At 57.7% G+C, this 21379-nt stretch overlaps 1 protein-coding gene across 3 annotated transcripts in view; it reads right to left on the reverse strand.

The window, feature by feature from the left end:
- Nucleotides 1–21379, reverse strand: part of ADCY3 (adenylate cyclase 3) — a 56954-nt gene that overhangs the window by 28774 nt on the left and 6801 nt on the right. For all 3 annotated transcript variants that reach the window (XM_028516630.2, XM_036027728.1, XM_036027727.1), the window contains exon 3: nt 3132–3281. In XM_028516630.2, coding sequence (XP_028372431.1) covers nt 3132–3281 — 150 coding nt within the window. The remainder of the gene's footprint in view (nt 1–3131; nt 3282–21379) is intronic.

Below are 21379 nucleotides of genomic sequence, written 5' to 3' on the forward strand. Positions count from 1 at the left end.
AACCACGATCCCCAAACCCGTCAAGGTCACCAAAAGCTAAAATGGGAAGCAAATCTGTCTTGTGGACACAGTCACAAAAGTCCTGAGGAAAATACCAGCAAATTGAAACTGACAGGGTGGGGGGAGAATCCCACCCTTTCCAATGGTAACAGAGCTTTTCTCACTTTTAAAGGGTCTTACACATATTATCCACTTTACCAAAACGGTTTTATTATCACCTATACTTTACACATAGGGCAACTGTGGCCCAAATAAGTGCAGGAACTAGCCTGGGGCCACACAGAAGCTAGAGCTGGCTAGGTGAAGTCATTGCACTTGAGGGACATGTACAGGCACCCAGTAGGGGCCCAGCTGGGCCTGAGAATGGGGGTTTGTGCCCCTCCCCCGCACCTGCCTTCTGCCTCCCCGGACCTCTCATTCCCCAGGCCAGCGTCTGCTCCGCTGCAGCCCTGGGCAGACTGCGGGGGACCTGGGCCGCCCCACGGCACTCATGAGTCACAGAGGGGGGCCCCCCTGCCGGGCCCCAGGTTCCCTGCACTGACCCCGCCCGGAGGAAGCATACGGCACGAGGCATTAGAAAGTGGAGGAGATGGCCCGGGCACTGCAGCCTGACCACCACCGTGGCCACACGCCACGGGTGACAAGGGGCTTCTGCCTGCGTCTCTCACCAGACTCAGGGAACCCTGCACACCGAGTACCGGTACTTCCACTTTGCAGTACCAACTCCCCCGCCTGACCTTGCAGATGAGAAGAGTGAGGCTCTGAGGGGCGGATAACTCATCCTCCATCTACTTAGGGATGAGCAGACCCAGGGCGAGACCCAGGGGGCCCTCCTCACCCCGCCCAGCACTGTTCAGTGCGACGGAAGGGGTCCTGGATTACACATTATGAGTCAGACAAGACTGGCACAGACAGAAACGCTGAAAACTGCCCAAAGACTGTATTAAAAAAAACAAAAACAAAACTCCTGGCTTGGCCAAGTGGTGACATGCATTTTTTTCTTCAGTGTAAAGAACCCAGAGGAACGCGCCTGTAGCATGAGAGACCAGACAGAAACAAGGGACAAGGCAGAATGGAAAACAGAAGCTGAAGAACGCCTTCCGGGGGCCACGCTAAGGCGGGATTCTTTAATCACACTTAAGCCTCCGTAGCGGGAGGAAAAACAACAACAGAGATTTATGGAACACGGTAAAAACGTCTAACAAGGACGTCTAGGATCCTTGGAAAGAAGGAGAGGACGGGACAGACGCAGCCGAAGCTGCCGACTGAACGCTTTCACAGCCGATGACATCACCGAGCCCTCAGTTCACGCTCCTCCAATACCAGGCAGAGTGACGACGGAGAAGACGCCTTGGTCCGTCGTGGTCACACTGCTAAACAACAGGACGACCTGGCTGGCGTAGCTCAGTGGATTGAGCACAGGCTGCGAACCAAATCATCGCAGGTTCGATTCCCAGTCAGGGCACATGCCTGGGTTGCAGGCCACGGCCCCCAGCAACCACACATTGATGTTTCTCTCTCTCTCTCTCTCTCCCTTTCTTTCCTCTCTAAAAATAAATAAAAAATAAAATTAAAAAAAATTTAAAAAAAAAAATTAAAAAAAAAATAAATTTAAAAATAATTAAAAAAAAAAAAAAAAAAAAAAAAACAAGACGAAGAGAACTCGGCAGCAGCCACCAGGGAAAACCAGAGCAATCGCCGAGAGGGAGCGGTGGCGCGTCTGACAGCCGGCAGCCCGGCAGCAGCGCAGGGAGTCGCCGGGAACTGCTGGGGTGGTGCACTCCTTCAAAAGAGGAGTTTTAAATTACTGTACCAAAAAAAAAAAAAAAAGGCAGAAGAGGGAGGTTTAGGTCAAGCTCAGAGCAACCTCAGGCCACTGGGCCCAGTACCGTGAGCTAGGCCTGGCCCTTTGTCACAATGGAACACGCCTTCGGGAAGAACTGAGTCGGAGGCCCAGCCCAGAAGCTTCCAGATCTCGTTGGTAAACAGAGAGAAAACCACATCCCCAACACAGAGGACGCCGGGGCCCACCCGCCGACTGGATGGGTGTGCGCCTTCAAAGAGCTCTGTCTAGAGAAGGAAGGTGGGGCCCGCCAATGGGCCCCCCACGGGCAGGGGCCAGAGCGACCCCGAAACCGCAGCCCCGCCCACCTGAGTGGCAGGGCCCCCGAAAACGGCAACGCCGGGAACCCAGAGCACACAGCACCACCACGCGAACGCACAACGACACGGTTCCCGGAGCAGAGAGTCACATGTGCTCCACTGACTGCGTTTGCGTGTGACGGGGCAGTGACCTGCGGGTGGCAGGAAGTCGGCGGATGGAATTTCTGGGGACCCTCGGGAAGCATCTGAGATGGATCCAGACCAAACACCACACGCAAGACGCAGTCCCATGAGAACTGGGAGGCTCCGCCGTGCACCCGGCGGCGGCAGGGGGCCGGCCAGCAAACAAACAGCGGGGCGGCGGGCACTTCTCGCGATAGAAAAATGTAAACGGCGGGGTCCCGGGAGACCGGGCTGGTTTTACTCCTGAAAAACGACTTGGAGGGAGGAAAAAGCAGGGAGGCTGCCCTGAGCATGCCGGACACAGCGTCCCGGGCTGATGGACTTCCCTCGGAAGGGCCCCGAGGCTGGGGGATGGGTCCCCGCGGGGGGTGGGGGGGGGGCAAAGAGTGGCTCTGTAGGCACAGGAAGTGGGCGCATGAATCTGCCCTTGACCTTGAAGGAGCGGCAGAGGGAGGCGACGGGGACTAACACAAGCATGCCCATGGAGCAAGAACATTCAGGTGCACAGAACATTTTCACCTGGAAAAGGTGGCTGCTGGGGTGATGTATTTCTTTAAAAAGAAAAGTTTTAAATTATAGGATTTTTTAAAAAGGCAGGAAAAGGGGAAGAGAGCGGCTTAGGTCAAGCTCGGAGAAGGGGAGGCAGGAGTGAGTTTCCAACCCTGCAGCCATGAAGCTCCCTGCAGTCGGGAGGGGCCCTCCTAGGGCAAGGGGCCCACGGGACAGGTCAGGCAGCGGACACCTGACCTTGGCGGATGGCCTGCGGGGACCGTGCCTTCGGCTTCCCACTGGGCCCACCCCCTCCCCACCAGTCCCCGACCCCAGGCCGCCCCAGAGAGCCTCACCTGCTGCTGGCTCTGCTCCTCCAGGTTCATCTTCACCTCCAGCGACTGGTGGGCCTCCAGGAAGGCCTTGCGGTGCTTGCGGTCTGCCATGTAGTAGGACATGATGCCCACGATGATGGCGCACAGGTAGAGGAAGACGTTGGCCAGGATCTGCACCCCGAGGAGGAGAGAGAAGCACAGTGGTGAAGGCGTGTCTCCGGGAGAGGGGGACAAGGGACATGGAGGGGCGGTGACCTAAGTCAGGCCCGAGCTGCCCACCGTCCAGAGAGGGCCCCAGCAGAGCCTCTGACTGCGGTGGGACATTTCGGTCCCTGCAGCGCCGTGCCCCACCACGGCCCATCCAAGGGCGTGGCTCCAGGCCTAGAAGACCCGCTGGGGGCTGCTGCTCTGCCCTCCTGCGTCACGCTGCAGCTAAGCTGGCCGACCCCACCTGCCCGTGAGGCCTGAGCGGTCCCTCTGCCACCCATTCATGCAGTCACTTGTTTGCTCAGCCACCCCTTACTGAGCGCTTCTTATCAGGTGGCTTGGTGTGGATTAGCTGAGGAGGAGAGTGAAGAAAGCCCAGGTCCACCAGCTGGGGGAGTATAACCCTAAAAGCCGCAGGTCGTGGGGAATGTCACAGGGGACCCGAGGAGGTCCTGGGCTGATTCAGGAGTCACATGCTACCCTACGCACTGCCACCGGCTCACAGGTTCCTGGGGTTCACGTGCATCCTCAGGAGAGGGATGGCCAGGACCAGGAGCCAGGTCCCATGAGGAACTGAAGCTCAGGAGGGAGGTCTGTGGGCCTGACATTTGTCCTGGGAGCTCAGGGCACTGGCACGAAGGGATTCCTTGGGCACTGAGAGCCCGTTCCTCCATCCCATGCCCCTGCAGGCTCCCCTCGGTGTCTGCGGGGTCCTGCCCCCCACCCACTCCAGCAGGCTGTTGGCGCTGCAAATCCGATCCCCTCCTGCTGGAGGCGACCTTGGACATGGACCTCGCATCCAAACCACACCTGATTTCGTGGCACAGGCCACTGCCCACTCCAGCCCTGGACCCTGACTGGGCCCCTGTTGGGGCTGGATAAGGTTCTAGTTCCTCCCCCTTCTCCCAGACCATGGTGTGAAGGGGACGCAAATTCCAGCGTTAAATTCTAAGTACTCGTGGTCACGCTGTATCCCCTCTTACTGGTTTTACGTTTCATCGGGGTTAATCAACACCCACCCTGAGGACCCACCACCCCCACTACCAAGTTCCCACAAGGTCTGACCTGGTCCCCAGGGCTGAGCCCGGGGAGGGCACTAACAAAAGCCCACTGAGTGATGAGTTACTGAGCAGGAAGGTGGGCTGGACATCAGGTCAGCAGGTGTGGGTCTCACAGGCTCCAAGGAGGCTGGCTCCAGCGACTGACAGCTTGTTCGAGTCTTGGGCCTGGGCTACTCATCTGATTGCCTGTGCCATTCATGGGGCAAGTGGGCAATTTCAGCATTTCTGCCCCTTCTGCAGGGCATCACAGCCCGCCCCTGTCCGAGTGGTCAGTATCAGCATGGCCTCAGGCCACCCCTCCAACACCTGATCATCTGAGGAACTGCTGATTCATGTCCAGTGAGTCATGGGACCACAAATCTGTTGGGTCCCAAACCCAGTCTGGCCCCCAAGGCCACCCTCCTTTGGGGGCTGTGGGCCTGCGCAAGCTGCCCGCCCCCAACTTCACGGTGGAAGAAGCTGGCCGACAAGGTCAGGCTGCCCCCCAGGAACCCTCACTGAGCAGCAGCACTCTGCCAAAGACCACACGGGGTCCAGGTACAGCAGCCACCAGGCTGAGGGTCCCCAGGCTTATGGGGCTGCGGGTCCTGGAGGGCAAGTGAGACGCTGCGCCCAGAGGAGCCCCAGCTCCGGCCTCCACAGCCAGCAGCGTCAGTGGCCCGGAACCAGGGGCTCTAGCCTGGGCAGACTCTCTGACCCTGACCACAACTGGCCTGTGATGTCATGCTAGGCGGGGCACAGAGCTCTGAGCTGGGGTCCTCCTGCCCTCCACGGACAGGTCCGGCTGGCCACCTCAGGGAGACAGTGGGACCGGCTTGTCAAATGGGCGGTGCTGAGCCCACGTCAGGAATGGCTGTTGCCACGACCTAGTGAATGTCCACCTCAGACACCCACACCTGCTGCGCACGCCGCCAGGGCGCAGGGATAGCAGGAAGTTTCGCACCCAGCACCACCCGAGGCTCAGGTGTGGTTGGGGCCTGGGGCCCGTCCGTGCAGGACAGCACCCTCTCACCGAATAGCATGCACTCAGAACCGAAGCCCACTTTTGCTCTCCACCTGGATGTACGTGCAGTGGAATAAATCAACTTGAGAGAGGCCTGGACTGGGGCGCTGCCCCCTTCTGGCCGGGGACCTGCCAAGTCAAACACCCCGAGTGCCAGTTTCATCACTGAGGAGCCGAGGGGGGACTGACTCATCGCGACGCTTCCTGCAGTTTTGACACTGTCTGGGCCTCGTCAGACCTCACCTCTGAGGGCAAAGGTCGGAACTGGGGGTAAGCTGGTGCAGAGAGGCCGGGGGAAGAAGGCTGGAGGGAAGGGGGTGGGTCAGTCCCCAGATTGGCCAGAGGGCCATGCCACCTGCTGTCCCCTGCGCAGCTGAGTCACAGAGTCCTCCTCCCGCCCCAGCTGCCCTCTCCGCTACAGGGACGTGGAGGCCAAAGGCTGCGCGTGGGCGGCGTACTGGAGAGTGACAGGGGTCTCACAGGCCCCGCCCACGCCGGAGAACTCCCTCCCCGCCTCCCAGTGAGCTCATCTGTTTCTAGACATTTCTCTCAGGAGGCCCCAGACCTTGGGTTTCTTAGAGCTCCCCCGAATATCTCAACTTGCCTCAGCCGAGGAAAGGACCCCCAGGCCCCTCCCACGCAGCCACGGCCCCAGGGCCCGAAGGAGCTCAGCAACTGCCCCCCCTCCCTCTCCGTACCCCCGGGCAGGAGGAGAGGGCCCTACAGGCCGTCCTCCGCCGCCAAGTCCAGGGCCCGAACCTCACAGGGCGATGCTGCCAAGCCAGGAGACCTCCGGCCAGGACTCAGGGGCCAGCCCTGGGGAGGGAGGCTCGGGTGAGCGGAGGAGCTCCTGGTGCCAGCCCAGACTTCAGACTTGGGGTGGCCGCCCTGTGCCCACAGGGCAGAGAAGCCCCGTGCTGGGCTGCCCCCCAGGCCCCCTCTTCTCACCCCAAAGCCTCCTCAGCAGTCTTACTTCAAAACAAAAAAAAGCTTTTGACACAAGACTTTCAAAATAATGAATAAAATGAACAAATCTTCCAAGTGGATAAACATTCAGATGCAAGCTTCAGCCAACCCACGACAGCCAGAAAAAGTATTTTTAATACCCCGGGGCCCAACCGTGAGAAAATTCCTTTTCACAAAACCCTTCCTCTCCGAATCGGATGAATCACCACATCCTGCCCAGTGGCTACAGCCCCCGGGGGACAGGGGCCGCTCCGAGCAGGGCTGGAAGAGGGTGGTCACCCACCGGGGGCAGGCTGGCAGCTCCAGTGCCCAGGCTGACCTCTCCCTACCCAGCCTCACTCCAGCCTGCAGATTCCAGAACACTCCGGAACCAGGGAGAAGCAACCGAGGGAGAGCGCGAGGCTCTGGGGCGTCAGGGCTGGTGCTGGCCGCCCTCAGAGACCTCGTGACGCTCCGCTGCGGGGGGAAGGCCACGCTGACGTCTCTGTTCATGACAACAAACTCGGATGTTTTGGAAAAAATCTCCAAGGTGCTGCAGCGCAGGAAGCCACAGGGAGACGGCACCCCAAGCAGGCGGCGAGCCTCCCCGGGCCGAGCCTCCAGCAACCACCACGCAGTGGTGCCCCGCCCCCCACCGGGAGCCGTGGTCACTGCACACCCTCAGGGGGCCTCCTGGCGGTGAACACGGCCAGGCCGTGCGGCCCGCAGCGGGTCACTTCAGCGCTAGGAGCCGCGGCTGCCCTCACCCTCCCAGCATCCCCGACGGCCGGCCCCGGGAGGTGAGGAGAGAGACTGTCGGTCACATGGCCTGGCTCAGGGCTTGGACAAAACATTCCTGGAGACTTTTTCTTTCTTTTCCTCCAGAGGGGAGAAGGCAAATTAGTACCAACAGTAATACTTTAATGAGGTGTTACAAGATGCTTCATATTCATTACCTTAATTGTTACAAGAAGCCGGGCTGTCTTAGTCTCATCTTGCAGAAGAGACCAGAAGCCCCAAGAAATCAGTGTACTAGCCCATGGCTACCACAGCAGGGCTGAGACTGGAACCTGAGTCTCCTTCTTTTCATGTCCTTTCTTCCTATTAGCACAGAGTTTCCATTTCAAGATATTAAAAAAAAAAAAAAAAAAAAACACGCCCTGGCTGGCGCAGCTCAGTGGATTGAGTGCGGGCTGCGAACCAAAGTGTCGCAGGTTCGATTCCCAGTCAGGGCACATGTCTGGGTTGCAGGCCATGACCCCCAGCAACCGTACATTGATGTTTCTCTCCCTCTCTCACTCTCTCTCTCTCTCTCCCCCCCCCTTCCCTCTCTAAAAATAAATAAATAAATAAAGTCTTTAAAAAAAGGATTGATTTCCCTGATGCATAAAATGTTTTAAAAAAATAACGCACACCAGCTCAGGGCACTGACCATCAGAAGCCAGCCTGACCGGGCACGTGCGCCCCGGGCAGGTCCACGGCGCTTCCTGTGCAGCTGAGACGCACAGCACCCACGCACCAGCCCAGGCCCCTTCCCTACGCTGAGGTCTCCTTGGCTGAGCTACCAGGAGGTGGGCAGAGGCGGGCAGAGCCCGAGGCAGGGGTGGGGAGTGGCACAGAACCCAGCGAGGACCCGGGGCACCTGAGCAGGCCCGGAAGTTTGCAGACGGAAGGGCGACTCTCTCGTGCGTCGCTGGGGCACACTAGCAGCCCGGCGCCAGCGCCACTGACTCGCTCCCTCCAGGCTGGGCAGGGCCCTGATGTGTCTCGGAGCAGACGGACCCCCTGAAGCTGCTTGTTTGTCCAACAGCCTGGGCACGCCTCTGCTACAGGATGGTCAGGGCCCCGCCTCTCCCGAAGCAGGGACGGCTTCCGGGACGGACATCCGGCCAGGCTGATGTGTGGCATGAGGTCCCTCACGGTCAGCTCGGTTGTCAGGACAGCCTCTCACAGCCTGTGCTCTCACCCCGGGGACACCACCCTGCAGAGTGACCTGAGGCTCCCCCAGAGACATGGTACACACCAGCTCAGCCACTGGGCTCCAGTGTCACCGCTGCGTCTCACACCTGGCTGCTGCCCACCAGGCTGCCCTCCCCCCGGTCGCCCTGGGCCGCCCTCCAGTCCTCTGAGCAGCGCCCACCCAAACGTCTGCCCTGCCCCTGCCTGTGCAGGGCTGCGTGCTGTGACGATGCCCTGACGTAACCCAGGTCACGCATGCACACAGCACATGCCTGGCCTTACTCACCCCCGGGAAGTGTTAGTTGTGGTTACAATTTCAGGACCTGGCTCCAACATGCCTCCCCGGCTGCCCAAATGTAATTCACTTGTTCGTTCCTTTGTTTGGAGATTCAGTGAGTGGCCACCCTGCGCCAGGCAGGTGCCTGGCACTGAGCAGGGAACAGGCAGGAGAAGTCTCTGCTGTCTTGAAGCTGGTGTTCGGGCTACAGCAGACAAGTGGGAAACAGAGAGTGCACCCACGAGCGCGTCGGAGCTCAGGGAGAGAGTAAGCACGCTCAAGGGGGCAGCTGGCAGCTGCAGACCGGGGAACGAGGGACACCGTCGGCCCCACGTCCTCGTGCCCCGCAAAGGTGACACCGCACAGCCACATGCCTGCCTCAGCCTCACGGAGAGGGAAGGTCCTCCCTGCTGCTGGCCCGGGCTGTGTGTGTCCAATGCACATGACATGAACGGATTTCTGCTCTTCCTCCCGCCTCCCCGCTGCCGCCGTGAGAACGGTGCGCCCCCATAAGCTCGCTGGGATGGCAGGACGAGAGACCACGGGGGCCAGAGGAACCCCAGGCCGCAGCCCAGAGCCCCCCGCCCCCGCCGAGCCCCCCCACTCACTGAGCCCCAGACGTGCGAGGGAGCAGCGCGGCCTCGTGAGCGTTTGAGTCTGGGTTTGTTACACAGCATCGGGGCAAACCAGGGACAGCTACAGGCAGTTGGGGCAGGTCTCCAAGAAGCAGTGCCATTGACACTGAGATGTAAATGACCAAAAAGATGCAGGCGTGGGAAGCACCCGCAGAGCACCCTGGGTGGAGGACACACTGGGGAAGTGGCCCTGGGACCCCCATCTCTTCCCTGAGACAACCCACCCGCCCCCCTGACCCTGCTGCAACTGCAGATACATGGCCTGGCACAAATAACGCCCATTTTTATTATAAAACCATAAGCACGTCATTCTGTAACATGACAACATCACACTCATGCACACCATATGCCACTGTAGGTGAAGTGTTCAAATTAAAACTGTAAGTTATTACACCCATGTAGTGACCCTATCAACCACTCAAGCAGGCCTCATCCTGCCGGACCCTGTACCATTCCCACTGGGACTCAGTACGCCCCGAGGTCTGGGGCTCTCCCCCTCACATTCACGGCCCTGGGCCTGGCACAGCGCAGTCCCCACAGAAAAGAGGATTCTCAGCCCCACATGCCAATGAACCTTAGTGTGTTGAAGAGTGATGACTCCGAGGACCGAGAGGTCGACGGGCAGATGTACTTATTTTTGTATCAGAGGTGGAGCTTGTGGGCTAAGAAGAAGAGGCTACGGAGATTCGTTGGGGGTGAGGACAGGGTAGCTGGATACATGCACCCACGATGGAAAGACGGCCCCCGGATCATAGGGCAGAGACGAGGAAAACCTGAGAAGCCCCATCTCCCTGCGGGAGTAGAGGCAGGAGCCAACAGCTCACATCTAGCGCTGGACACTGGGCGGGGGATTGTTCACAAGTCTGTGGGCGAGGTGTGGGGGGTCAGTGAACCCCAGCAATGAGGGGCACAATGTCGTTTTGCCCTTTTCTGGGGAGTCCCTTGCCTTCCCCAGATTCCCACAAGGGAATGTTAGCCCTGATGATCCGTAACCGGAAAACACATCAAACTCTCTCCCCGACCGACCTCCGAGGCTGCGCTCTGGGGCAGAGACACCAGCCGCAGCCCCGGGTGTTGTCTCCTTTTCACATGAGCCCACTGGCCGGTCCCCTTGGCCCTTCTCTGCAGACCAGACCATTCCAATTGTACTGAAAGGGCTCTATTGTGAGATATTTAATCGGCCCTGGCCGGCGTGGCTGAGTGGATTGAGCACGGGCCTGCGAAGAAAAGGGTTGCAGGTTCGATTCCCAGTCAGGGAATGGAACAAGCCTGGGTTGCAGGCCAGTTTGGGGGCACATGAGAGGCGATCACACTCTGATGTTTCTCTCCCTCTCCTCCTCCCTCCCTTCCCCTCTCTCTAAAAATAAATTTTAAAATATCTCTAAAATAAGTAAATAAGATAAAATATTTAATCAGCCCTGGCTGGTGTGGCTCCCGTCTGCACCATTGAGTGCCAGCCTGAAAACCCAAGGGTTGCAGGCTCGGTTCCTAGTCAGGGCACATGCCTGGGTTGTGGGCCAGGTCCTCGGTTGGGGGCGCTCAAGAGGCAACCACACATTGATGTTTCTCTCCCTCTCTTTCTCCCTCCCTTCCCTTCTTTAAAAATAAATTAAATCTTTAAAAAATAAAAAATAAAGTAAAATATTTAGTCATGCTTGGTTTCAGATCCTTTCTGTAAAACTCAACCCTGCTGAGTTCTCAGTGAGTGGCGGGCCCCATGCTGGTCCTGGAGAGTAAAGAAGGACCTCAAAGAGCTCAAATCTATTGGGGATACAGAACCTCCCAGAAACCGAGGAAGCACAGAACGACTCTGAAGGACAGGGGTAGGGTGGCAAAGGCCCCCAACAGGGAGCAGGTAAAACTTGGGGTGCACACACTCAACTGTGGGTTTTCACGCATACATTTTATTTTTGTATTATTTTTTGCAAGTACCACCCCCTGCTCAAAACACCCCCATAGCGGCCGACTGTCCAAAGGCAAAGTTCAAAATCCCCACTCTGGCCCTCGAGGTCCTATGCACTCCGGCCACATGAACTTCTCTGAACACCTCCCACAATTCCCCAGTGTAAACCTTCCCATCCGCCACACTGATGGCTCCCGAGGGTGACCCAGCGCACCCCCCCCCCCCCGCAACCACAGCCCACGGCACAGCCCACGCGTGGAGGGTGTCAGTCTTCCCACTCGAGGGCCTGGGCAGGAAGGCGCACCTCTCACGGAACCGGTGCCCAGGGAGGCTGCATTCTGCACCATAAAAACCCGTGTTTGTGGTGCTGTTTTTAAACACTTACAAATGTTTGCCTTTGAGTAGAACAGGTGTACCTGTCCATTACATTATACACCCCACTAGGGCGGGGACAAAATCCCTCCTGGTCACCATGGCGTCCCCGGCACTGGACGAACTCACAGCACACAGCAGGTGCCCGATGACTACTGAGCGAAGGAACGAGTGAACGGAGGGCCAGGGAAGGAGGAAGGGAGAGCCCGGAGCGAGGACGGGAAACGGGAACGCCACCCTCCTGGGTGGTGAGGCTTTGGCCGCACCAAACACACCCCTGCACCCCCCAGTGTGAGAAGCACCTCCCACCTGAAGTGCCCCCTGCACGGCCACCCCCCGCCCTTCCCCTCAAAACCTAGCTGAGCCCTGCCTCCTCCCGGTCTCCCCTGACGGCCCGCCCCCGAGTGCGCCCGCCTCCCCGGGGTTTCTTCGTGAATCACGAGGAGCGGAGGGTGGAACGGGCGGCTGCACTGGGATCTCGTTTCTGTAGAAACGAACTAGCACTGGCGGGGAAACACCGAAATGTCAACGGTGGTCAGCTTCTGAGGGAGGGGGGTTAGGGTAATTTCTGTTTTCTGCTTTTTGCCCTATAGTCCTTCTGCAGTGAGTCTCTTTACAAGGAAATCTGAAATTGCCTGTCGTCCCCCTCGCCCGGACCACCCGCAGGCCTGGGGTGCCTCCCTCCAGGCGGGCAGCTGCTCCGCGCCTGTCTGTCTGTCCCTGGTCCCTGGTGATGCTCCTTACTCCCACGTCTGCGCTATCTGGGCCTGGTGCAGTCAGCCACCGACTTCCTTTTCATTAGTGTTTGCATGAAGTATCTTTTTCCATCCTTTTACTTTTCTTTAAAGGAGGTAATGGCAATTTTTAAATATTTTATTTATTTTTAGAGAGAGGGGAAGAAAGGAGGGAGGGAGAGAAACATTGATGTGCAAGAGAAACATCGAACTGTTACCTCTCACACGCTCCCAACAGGGGACCCGGCGTGAAACCCAGGCGTGTGGCCTCACTGGGAATTGAACCGGTGACCTTTTGGTTTGCAGGAGGACACCCAACCCACTGAGCCACACGAGCCAGGGCTCCATCCTTTTACTTTTAATCTATTGGGGCTTCATATATTAAATGGGTTTCTTTACAACTTATCTTGCTTTGTTATCCATCTGACAATATCTAACCTATTAAATGGAGTCATGGTATCACTACATCTAGTATCAATATATCTGGCTTTAATACTATCATCCTGATTTCTATTTGTCTCATTTGTTCTGTTACTTTCCCCGCTTTTCCTGTCATTTTTTTTAATTTATTTTTTATCCTTCTGCTTCGTCTCCATTATTGGCTTGGGTGACACACGTCTTTGTTACCCTTTTCTAACGGCTGCTGCTCTGGGGTTCATAACAGACAAGTTCAACTTCACACGTCTGCTTCCAACGCCATCACGTCACACGGAGCGTGAGGAGGTCACAACCGCGTGCTTTCCTGCCTCCCCTCCTCGTCCTGTGGTCACACATCCTGCTTCTGGGTCATCAACTCCAGAGCACGTTGTCATATTTTTGCTCTAGACAGTCCTAAAGAGATTAAGAATGAGAAATGACTCACTCACGTTTTTGTACCTATTTACCACGTAGGGGCCTCTTCAGCCCTTTGCTCGGCCCACATTGCTGTCCCAGCATCATTTCTCTTGTGCCTCAAAAAGTTTCACGAACGCTTTCCGTAGGGCGGGTCTGCGAGCGATGAACTCTCTCAACTTCAGTGTGTCTGCAAAGACGTCTTTCTCTCGCCTTCCTTCTTCTGACCTGCACCTTTGTTGGGTACAGAATTCTAGATTGACTGGTTTTAGTTTTCAGTTCTATCGCGTTCTTCCTTGCATAATTTCCGACCAGACATCTGCCATCATTCTTACCCTTGTCCCTCCCCCTGAGTCCTTTTTCCTTCTTTCTGGTTGTTTTTCATGAGTTTCTCCTTGTTGCCAGTAGTAGGCAATCTGATTGTAATGTGCCTTGGCGGGATTCTTGAACTGTGGGCTTTATGATTTTCATCAGATTTGCAAATTTCCCTACCATCATTACTCCAAATATTTTTTCTGTGCTCTCTTTTCCCCTGGGACTCCGCTGCTCCCCGACACCCAAGAAATGTTGTCAAAGCTATCACTGGGAGGCTTCTAGGTCCCTGGTTTCGGACCCCAAATTACCTTCCAGCTTCTCTTTTACCGTCCCGCACGCCCAGGGCTCCCGCCCAAGGCTCGCTGTCAACAAATCCACGCTCACGCCCCAGACCGCCGTGCACCACCGTCACCCCTGCCCCTCCCTGACCCTCTCGTGCTCGAAATCCGATCTGCCCCTCATGGCCCCGCTCCACGCCTCCTCCTCCAGGAAGCCTTTCCTGACCGAGGCAGAACGACACTTCTTCTCTGTGCTCTCCCAGGTCTTGTGTGTCGTAGTGGCCCCCTGAGGGTATCAGGATGTCCCTTCAGTCATCTTGGGATGGGCCCCTCCCCCTCCCTCAGACCCTGAAGAAGGACCTTGGCCCCGCCGTCTCTGGGATGGGGAGAGCAGAGACGATTACACCCAAGTGTGCCCCCGAGACGCTTTCCGGAAGGAGGAGTTGGGCGCACAGAAGGAGTGAGTCAGGCAGCATCTCTCCTTTTTCCAAAGGGAAAAATGAGCCACACGGCAGATGAGGTCAGTGACTCTGAGCCAGAGGCAGTCACCTCCAAGGGCATTCACCCCCAGACCAGCCTGTCGGTGCAGCCTCTTGAGCTCTGGATGACGTGTGGTGATGGCCAGAGGGAAAGGGGGCAGGGTGGGGGGGAGAGGGGGATAAATGGTGATGGGAGGAGACTTGGCTTGGGGCGGTGGATACACAATGCAGATGGTGTATTATAGAACTATACCCCTGAAACCTATATAATTTCATTAATCAATGCTACCCCAATCAATTCAATTAAAAACATCGAAAAAAATTTTTTTAAAAAGTTGGGAAAAACCATACCATCCTCCGACTTCCTTCTTCCCCCTAAAGCCAGGGATATCGGGAGAAAGCAATTCTGCCCCAGGAAACCCCACAGCTCCCAGCCTCAGGGCTCGGGGAACAGAGCCCTGGCCTGGGGAGGCCTGAGAGGCCCCAGGGAGGCAAACCGAACCCCCGAGATCGGGAGAACAAAAGCAGAGTGACCCCTGCAACCAGGAGCCGCTCAGCAGCAGGTCGGAGGCCGGAGGCCCTCCCCCGCTCACCCTGGAAACGCTCTCAGCCACAGAACCGCAGGCCGTCGCCTGCAAGTGCTCCCACGGCAGGTCCCTGTCCCCCCGCACCTCCCCCTCCCCTTCCCATCAGTCTTCCCACACGCCCGCACACTTCACGGCCTCCTGCCTGGACAGATTCCTCCCGTCACCCCATGTCCCAACGCCACTCGCCTCCAACGCCCACGGGACACTCCTGAACAGACCCCCGGTCTCCTCTCTGCTTCCCATACCTGTCGCAGGCCCCTGCCCCACCACACCAGCGGTGGCCCGAAGTTATCAGCCCTCGCCTCTAGGGGGTTGGAGGAACACCGGCCTGGGGCCCAGGAGACCAGGGATACAGCCTGAGGCTTTGGCACCGGCTCACTGTGTGGCCTTGGGCAAGTCGCTTCCCCTGTGGGCCTCAGCATCCTCTCTGGACACACTCGGATCTCCAGGGTCAACCCTCCTGGCAGGAGCAGTGCAGGAAGGGGACAGCAGGACACAGGAGCACGATCCTTTCAGATACAAACTCTGACTCACGGGATTTGTAAATTCCACTCAGCCAACATGCAGCCTGGCACCAGCCAATGGAGATAGATACATTTGCGGGGGGGGGGGGGGGGGGGGGGGGGGGGGGGCGGGTTACAAAGGTACCAATACACATATTAACAAGAGTTCACTTGCACTTGAATGGGGCTTTGCGGCTCACAAAGTGCTTTCACTCACCGTCCCGTCCATTCTTCACCTCAACCCTGCACGAGCCGGCATCATCGTCATCACAGCCACCTCGCGAGGCCAGCACCAGCCTCAGAGCTTTGCCTCCAGAGGCTCGCTCACAGTCTCAGTTCCAAAGGATGGGACGGGCTCGGTACCCTGAGCACGACCACAGAGCTGCAAGGGGCAGATCCAGCTCGAACCCCAGCGTGTGACCCATCTGACCCCGAGCCCGGTTCTTACTCGCTGGGCTACGTGTTCTTTGACCCTCCGCACCCGTGCAGGGGGAACCATGCTTGGTGAGATCCAGTGTTTGCCTGAGACCCCGGGGCACGCACGGAAGAGCTGAGCTGGAACTCAGCTCCCGTTCACTGATAAAATAACGATGAAATGGGTGACATCAGAAACACAAAAAGTGCCAGTGCTGGGCAGGGACCTGGATAAATGCGGCCCCGGCCCTCCCACAGAGGCCCGCAGGGGACACTGAGCTGCCCAAAGCCCTGGCCGTCCCGCCCCTGGCCTGGCTTCCGTCCCTCCCTCTGCCTCCTTCTTTCTCCTGCCCTGTGAGCTGGCGTGGGTGACTCAGACGACTTCGAGATTCCCAGTGAATAAGCCACGCACTCGGGCCAGAGCCGCAGCAGGCGCCAGACCCAACGGCAGGGCCGGGCTGCTATCTGCCCACCCGCCACCTCTGCCGTCGGGCTGCTGGGCCAGGCTGTGCCTGCGCCTCCTGCCTGGTGGGACCCAAAGGAGTGGCTCACCACCAGCCTGGCTGCTCCCCAGGTCGAGGAGTGGCCACGGCCGCACACGAGAGGCCACCAGCGTGGCCCTGGAGTGGGACCCTGGCTGAAGGAAGAAAGGGCCGCAGGTGACCTGCACACCTTGAGAGGATACCCAGTTCCCAGGTAGGAATGTGCAGACGGCAGTGCTGAGAGGTTCGCTTCGCTGATTGGAGGAAACTTACATAAATCACCTCTCAGTCCTGAATATGCATAGATTCACGTAAATATGCAAATTAATGGAAAGCACTCTGGAGGTATGCACCCCAAACACTTGGCAAGAATTGCCTACAGGAAAAGGAGCAGGTTGGGGTAGGAGGGCTTTCACTTTTATGCCTTAAACTGCCGCCTGGGTTGAATTATTTCTAACCACGAGCACTTGCACGATAGAGAAGAAAAACCCATCTTCCCACGCGCCTGTGGAAAGGGGCCTGATGTTAACAGTAGGTATCCTCGAGGGATAATGTTATGGGTCACATTTTCCCGTACTATTTAGCATTTTCAGGGCTTTCTGTAATGAGTGCATTTGTCACTTTTATAACAGATGGGATCGTATGAAAGGAAATGGCCATGTTTTGCACGTTGAAAGTGGTTGAACGTTGGCAATTTCACGTGGTTCAACCTAATCATAATTCACACATCAAAATTCAGCAAAAATGTACAGAGGTTACAGAGGGACTGCTCTGTGGCCAGCCCGTATCCAGACAACAGTTTTTTCCTTAAGGATGACGTAAAGCACGCTGGGCCTCCCTTGCAGGCAGGGCCCCACTTGCTGGTCTCCACGGCCCCGGCACCCAGCAACTGGCGCAGGTCCGTGGCCAGAGCCCTCTGCGGTTGGCTGAGTGAAAGACGAAGTGGCAGGTGGGTGGAAACTAGATGTCCACCAACAGGCACACAGGTAGAATTTCACGCGGTACGTCATCAACAACAAATACAGCGTCCTCGCGAGAAAAGACAACGGGCAAAGAACGGGACGTGTCAGACTCCAGTTGCCTTGACAGTCATGCTGATCCTGGCTGCTCTGGCAGGGCGGCGGGGACACAGGAGCCATGGGGACGGGAGACAGCATGAGGGTGTGCAGGCTGCGGGGGGCTCGGCGAGGTCGGGAGGCTGCTGGGGAGGCACACGGCCTCCAGCCACGAGCAGCAGCGTCTGGAACGGTCCCTGCAAAGGGGGCCCCTCTGCCCCGGTCCACCACCTTACAGAGCATGTCCTGCAAGGTCAGGGAACATTCCGCCACCAGCCCCTACAGAGCTGGCCTGCCACCAAGGCAGCAGCGGGCTTCTCTCCATTAACCTGAGTGTTTCTGCACACGATAATTGTTTCATGAAGGCCCAGGGGTGGAAGCCACCCTCCCCACCAAATCTGAAGTTATAGCTCTAGAATTTATACCTCCAGTATGTGTGTCTGCAACAAGGCAGAGGGACAGGGCCCATCTTCTTGGGGCAGAAGGTGGAGGTGGAGGGAGGGGCAGGATGCAAAACAGAGGAAGACTCTCCTGGGCACCATGAGTCAACGTGTGGCCAGTGGAGGTGCCCAGGGTGACCGAGCTCCAGACAGCACCCCACCTGAGGGCTTCTTGGAAAAGCGAGACAGTTTAGGCTGGAAAGGAGACTAAGGGAGAGTGAGGCGGATGAACGCAGATCCCGGGAGGGCTGCCGGGTGGAAGACAGGAGGCGGACCTGCTACTTCGTCCGGATAAACTGGAGCCAGGAAAGGCCGCCGAGAAGCAGCAGGAAGGGGCTGGACGAGAAGGGAGAGGAGCTTGGGACGGCGCCGGAGCTCTCCGAACCGATACTCCGGGCGGGTCAAGGCCTCTGTCCCCCCTCTGTCAAACCTACTGGCCTCGCACGCACGGTGGGCAGGACCCCCACCAAGGCTCCCCTGCCTTTCTGCTCCGACCTCTGGAGTGTCTCCCAGGAGTCAGCCACACCTGCTGTATCAAGTGGGGTTTTCTTGGTATTATAGTCACAGTTTAATGAAAGATGAACTCAACAGGTAAAATGTGAGTGTGAAATAAGGACAGCTGTTATTTCTAAGAAAAGTAAAACGACTACCTTGGAAACTTTTGACAAATGTGTGTAGCTGAAAGAAACTACTGTTGAATCAGGAGCGGGCAAGACAATGGTAGAAATTAAGCCAAGAAGAGAAGAGTCATAAACATCTAGGATTCTCCACCCAGATTACTTCCAAGTGACTTTTAATGGTCCCTCCCCTTGAAGAAAACTGGAAATGACAGACGACGCATCCTAACTACAAAAGAAGGCCCCGGGGAGCCCCGGGGAGCCCCAACACAAAGGACAGAGTGTCCACTTCAACCCAAGAAGAGCACGTGACCTGGGAGCTAAGTGCCTTCCATTAAAACCAGTTACTTGAAGCCCTGGCTGGTGTAGCTCAGTAGATTGGGCGCAAGCCTGTGAACCCAAGTGTCGTGGGTTTGATTCCCAGTCAGGGCACATGCCTGGGTTGCAGGCCAGGTCCCCAGTAGGGGGCATGAGAGAGGCAACCACACATTGATGTTTCTCTCCCTCTCTTTCTCCTTCTCACCCCCCTCTCTAAAAATAAGTAAATAAAATCTTTTAAAAAACCAGTTACTTGAAAAGCGTACAGATGTATGGATGTATATACATCCATTCTTTGGTGTGATTCCTGGATTTCACTGACTTTTTTTAAAAACCTGCTCTGTTGAGTTACAGTCCAAACACAATTAAAAACACCCTCTCCGAGTGCCGGTTTCGATGAGCGGTGACAAATGTTCGCAGCCGTGTGGCTGCATCCGCCGTCACGACACGGGACACTTCTGTCACCCTCCAGATGCTCCCCCTGAGCCCCGTGGGGGCCGAAGGCACCACAGCTCTCCCTGCCCCGTGTCGGGAGGCGTTGGTTCCCCACCACCCGGCCCTCGGTTTCCATTCCCTTTTCAGACACGCAGTGAGGTTCGCTCTCTGGGGAGGACCGTCCTGTGTTTGGACACAGCTGTGTGTGTGAGGACTTCCACAGTAACTTCTTGCATTAACTGACCGACTACCTTTCTCCGTCTCACCAGAAAAGAGGATTTTCGCTGCATGGGGACCTGGAAGGCTTGCACTGGAGACTGGCCCGCCTGCGTCTTCACTGGGTGACCCGGGCACCCTGTGTGCTCCAGGTCCCTCCTCTGCGCGCTGCCCGGGATGGGAAGGCCCATTCCCGGAGCGGCTGTGAGGACTAAATGATGCAACAAGTGCTTTAAAGACCCACGTCCGTGTTATTGTAACTGGTTTTAAGAGTCTTCGAACCAGGCGGGCTGTTCTGGCAGGAGGTGAGCTCCCTGGCCCTGGAGAAACGGAAGCCAAGGCCCGAGGACGTGCTGACCCCACGGGAAGGCCGTGGCCCCGCCTGCAAGCGGGTGCCGTGATCCCCTCCACCCCAGCGATGAGGGTCCTGAGCGGTGCGCCACCCGCCCTGGGGAAAAGGAGCACGAGGAGGACCCCGGGAGCAGGGGCCACATCCCACAGCCCCCGTGGCCCCCTGGATTCGCAGTGACGGAGAGACCCTCCGCACAGCTCCGGTGTCGGACCCCTCGGGAGAAAACGTCCCACACGCCCCAGCCCAGTCATTCCGGAGACCTCCCGCCTGCTCCCTGTGCATAAGTCCGTCCGTCCCCCACAATAAGGAGTAAAGGGAACAGGTTACGTGAGGGGCCACGCCGTGATGGGGCGGGGGACCGTCGGCATCGAAGGTGTTCTCTGTCCTCACAGGGAACCTCGCCTGAGAAGGACATCCCCCCTAACATTTACGAGGCAATGACGCCAGAAGGCTGGCAGAGAAGGCGTGGAAGGGATACGTGTGTGTCGTCCCGGGCACCTTCTGACATCCGGAACGTGGGACCGCTCTTCCCTCCCTTGGGGTAGGGCCCAGCCTTTTCTGAGGTCCCTCCTCATCAGGGCCAACAACAGCAGCGACAGTGGCCGCCAGAGCAGCGGGCATTCCCAGTGCCAGCTGCATATGGGGCCCGGCCCCGCAAGGCCACCTGCCCAGGCGTGGCTTCACGGCACTAACCCACCCCACAGAGGCAGAGACGAGACGAGGGGGATGGAAGAACGTCCCTAAGACCTCGCTGCTGGTGAGGGGGGAGCAGGCAGGGAGCCCGACACTAGCCACCAGGCGGCCAGCACTTTTGCAGATCCCTGAAGCAGAAAGGCCCCCTCGCTGGCTTCCAGCTGCAGGGAGTGGTCAGTGGGTCTGAGACAGGCCTCGGACCGACATTAAGAGACAGTATCCCAAGCTCGTCTCCGCAGAGGCCAGCATCACCGTATCAACCACAGCCCCAGTTCAGGCGGGGGTCATGCGTTTTCCACAGCGCCTAACACGGCACCGGCAGACTGCAATCCCGAGTTGAGAAAAACAGAGCTGGGCAGTGAGATGCGTGCCACTTCCCGGCAGGCAGTCGGGGAGGCCGCGTCTGGCTGAGTCTCCAATACCGGGAAACGGGCCCGCGGGGCGGCGGGGTGGGCTCCCAGCCCCGGGCCGGGGGGACGACCACCCTCAGCACCACGTGGCACACTTGGCTCAGATTCCCCTTCAGGAAACTACCGATCTGGTTTCTCAGGAATTTGTCGCCAGTATGTACTCAATAACAGACCTAGTCGTCCCCTCCCCGAGAGGGGGGTGAGGTCCACCTGCCATCAACAGCCGGGTGACCCAGCCTCGGGCTTACGGGTCAGTCTTTTAAGAAGTGCCCAGGGGGACCAATTAATTCCCCAGGGCCCAGTCCCCTTGGGGGAAACCCTCAACCTCCCAGGGGCGGTCGAGCGGCCCACCCCGGAGCTGGGACAGGCCTGACGCTGCCAGGTCTGGCTCAGCCGACACTGACATTCAGGAGGGCCCGCCTCAGAACCACATGAGAGCCACAGCCATGGGAATCTCGCCAAGTTCAGATCCAGTCCGAGTGCACTGGGGTTTTGAATGGGGGGTCAAGGGTGGGGTGGGATTTCCTCTGAAACACGTCATTTTACTTTTGTTTACAACAAAGAAAATGCTCTTGACGAGAGGGAAGGGGAAAAGTAAAGACAAGCTTTCATTCTAATCAAAGCAAATTTCTTAGGAACCAAAAAGAGGAATGTTTGCTGGATGAAGCAGCTGAAAACAATCAGAGGGAGAACGAGGCATCAGACGTACAGCGGCCGGGAGGGGAGGGGGAGGGAGAAATGCAAGGGG

The sequence above is a fragment of the Phyllostomus discolor genome, chromosome 6, assembly GCF_004126475.2.
Source record: "Phyllostomus discolor isolate MPI-MPIP mPhyDis1 chromosome 6, mPhyDis1.pri.v3, whole genome shotgun sequence".
Classification (NCBI taxonomy): Eukaryota; Metazoa; Chordata; class Mammalia; order Chiroptera; family Phyllostomidae; genus Phyllostomus; species Phyllostomus discolor.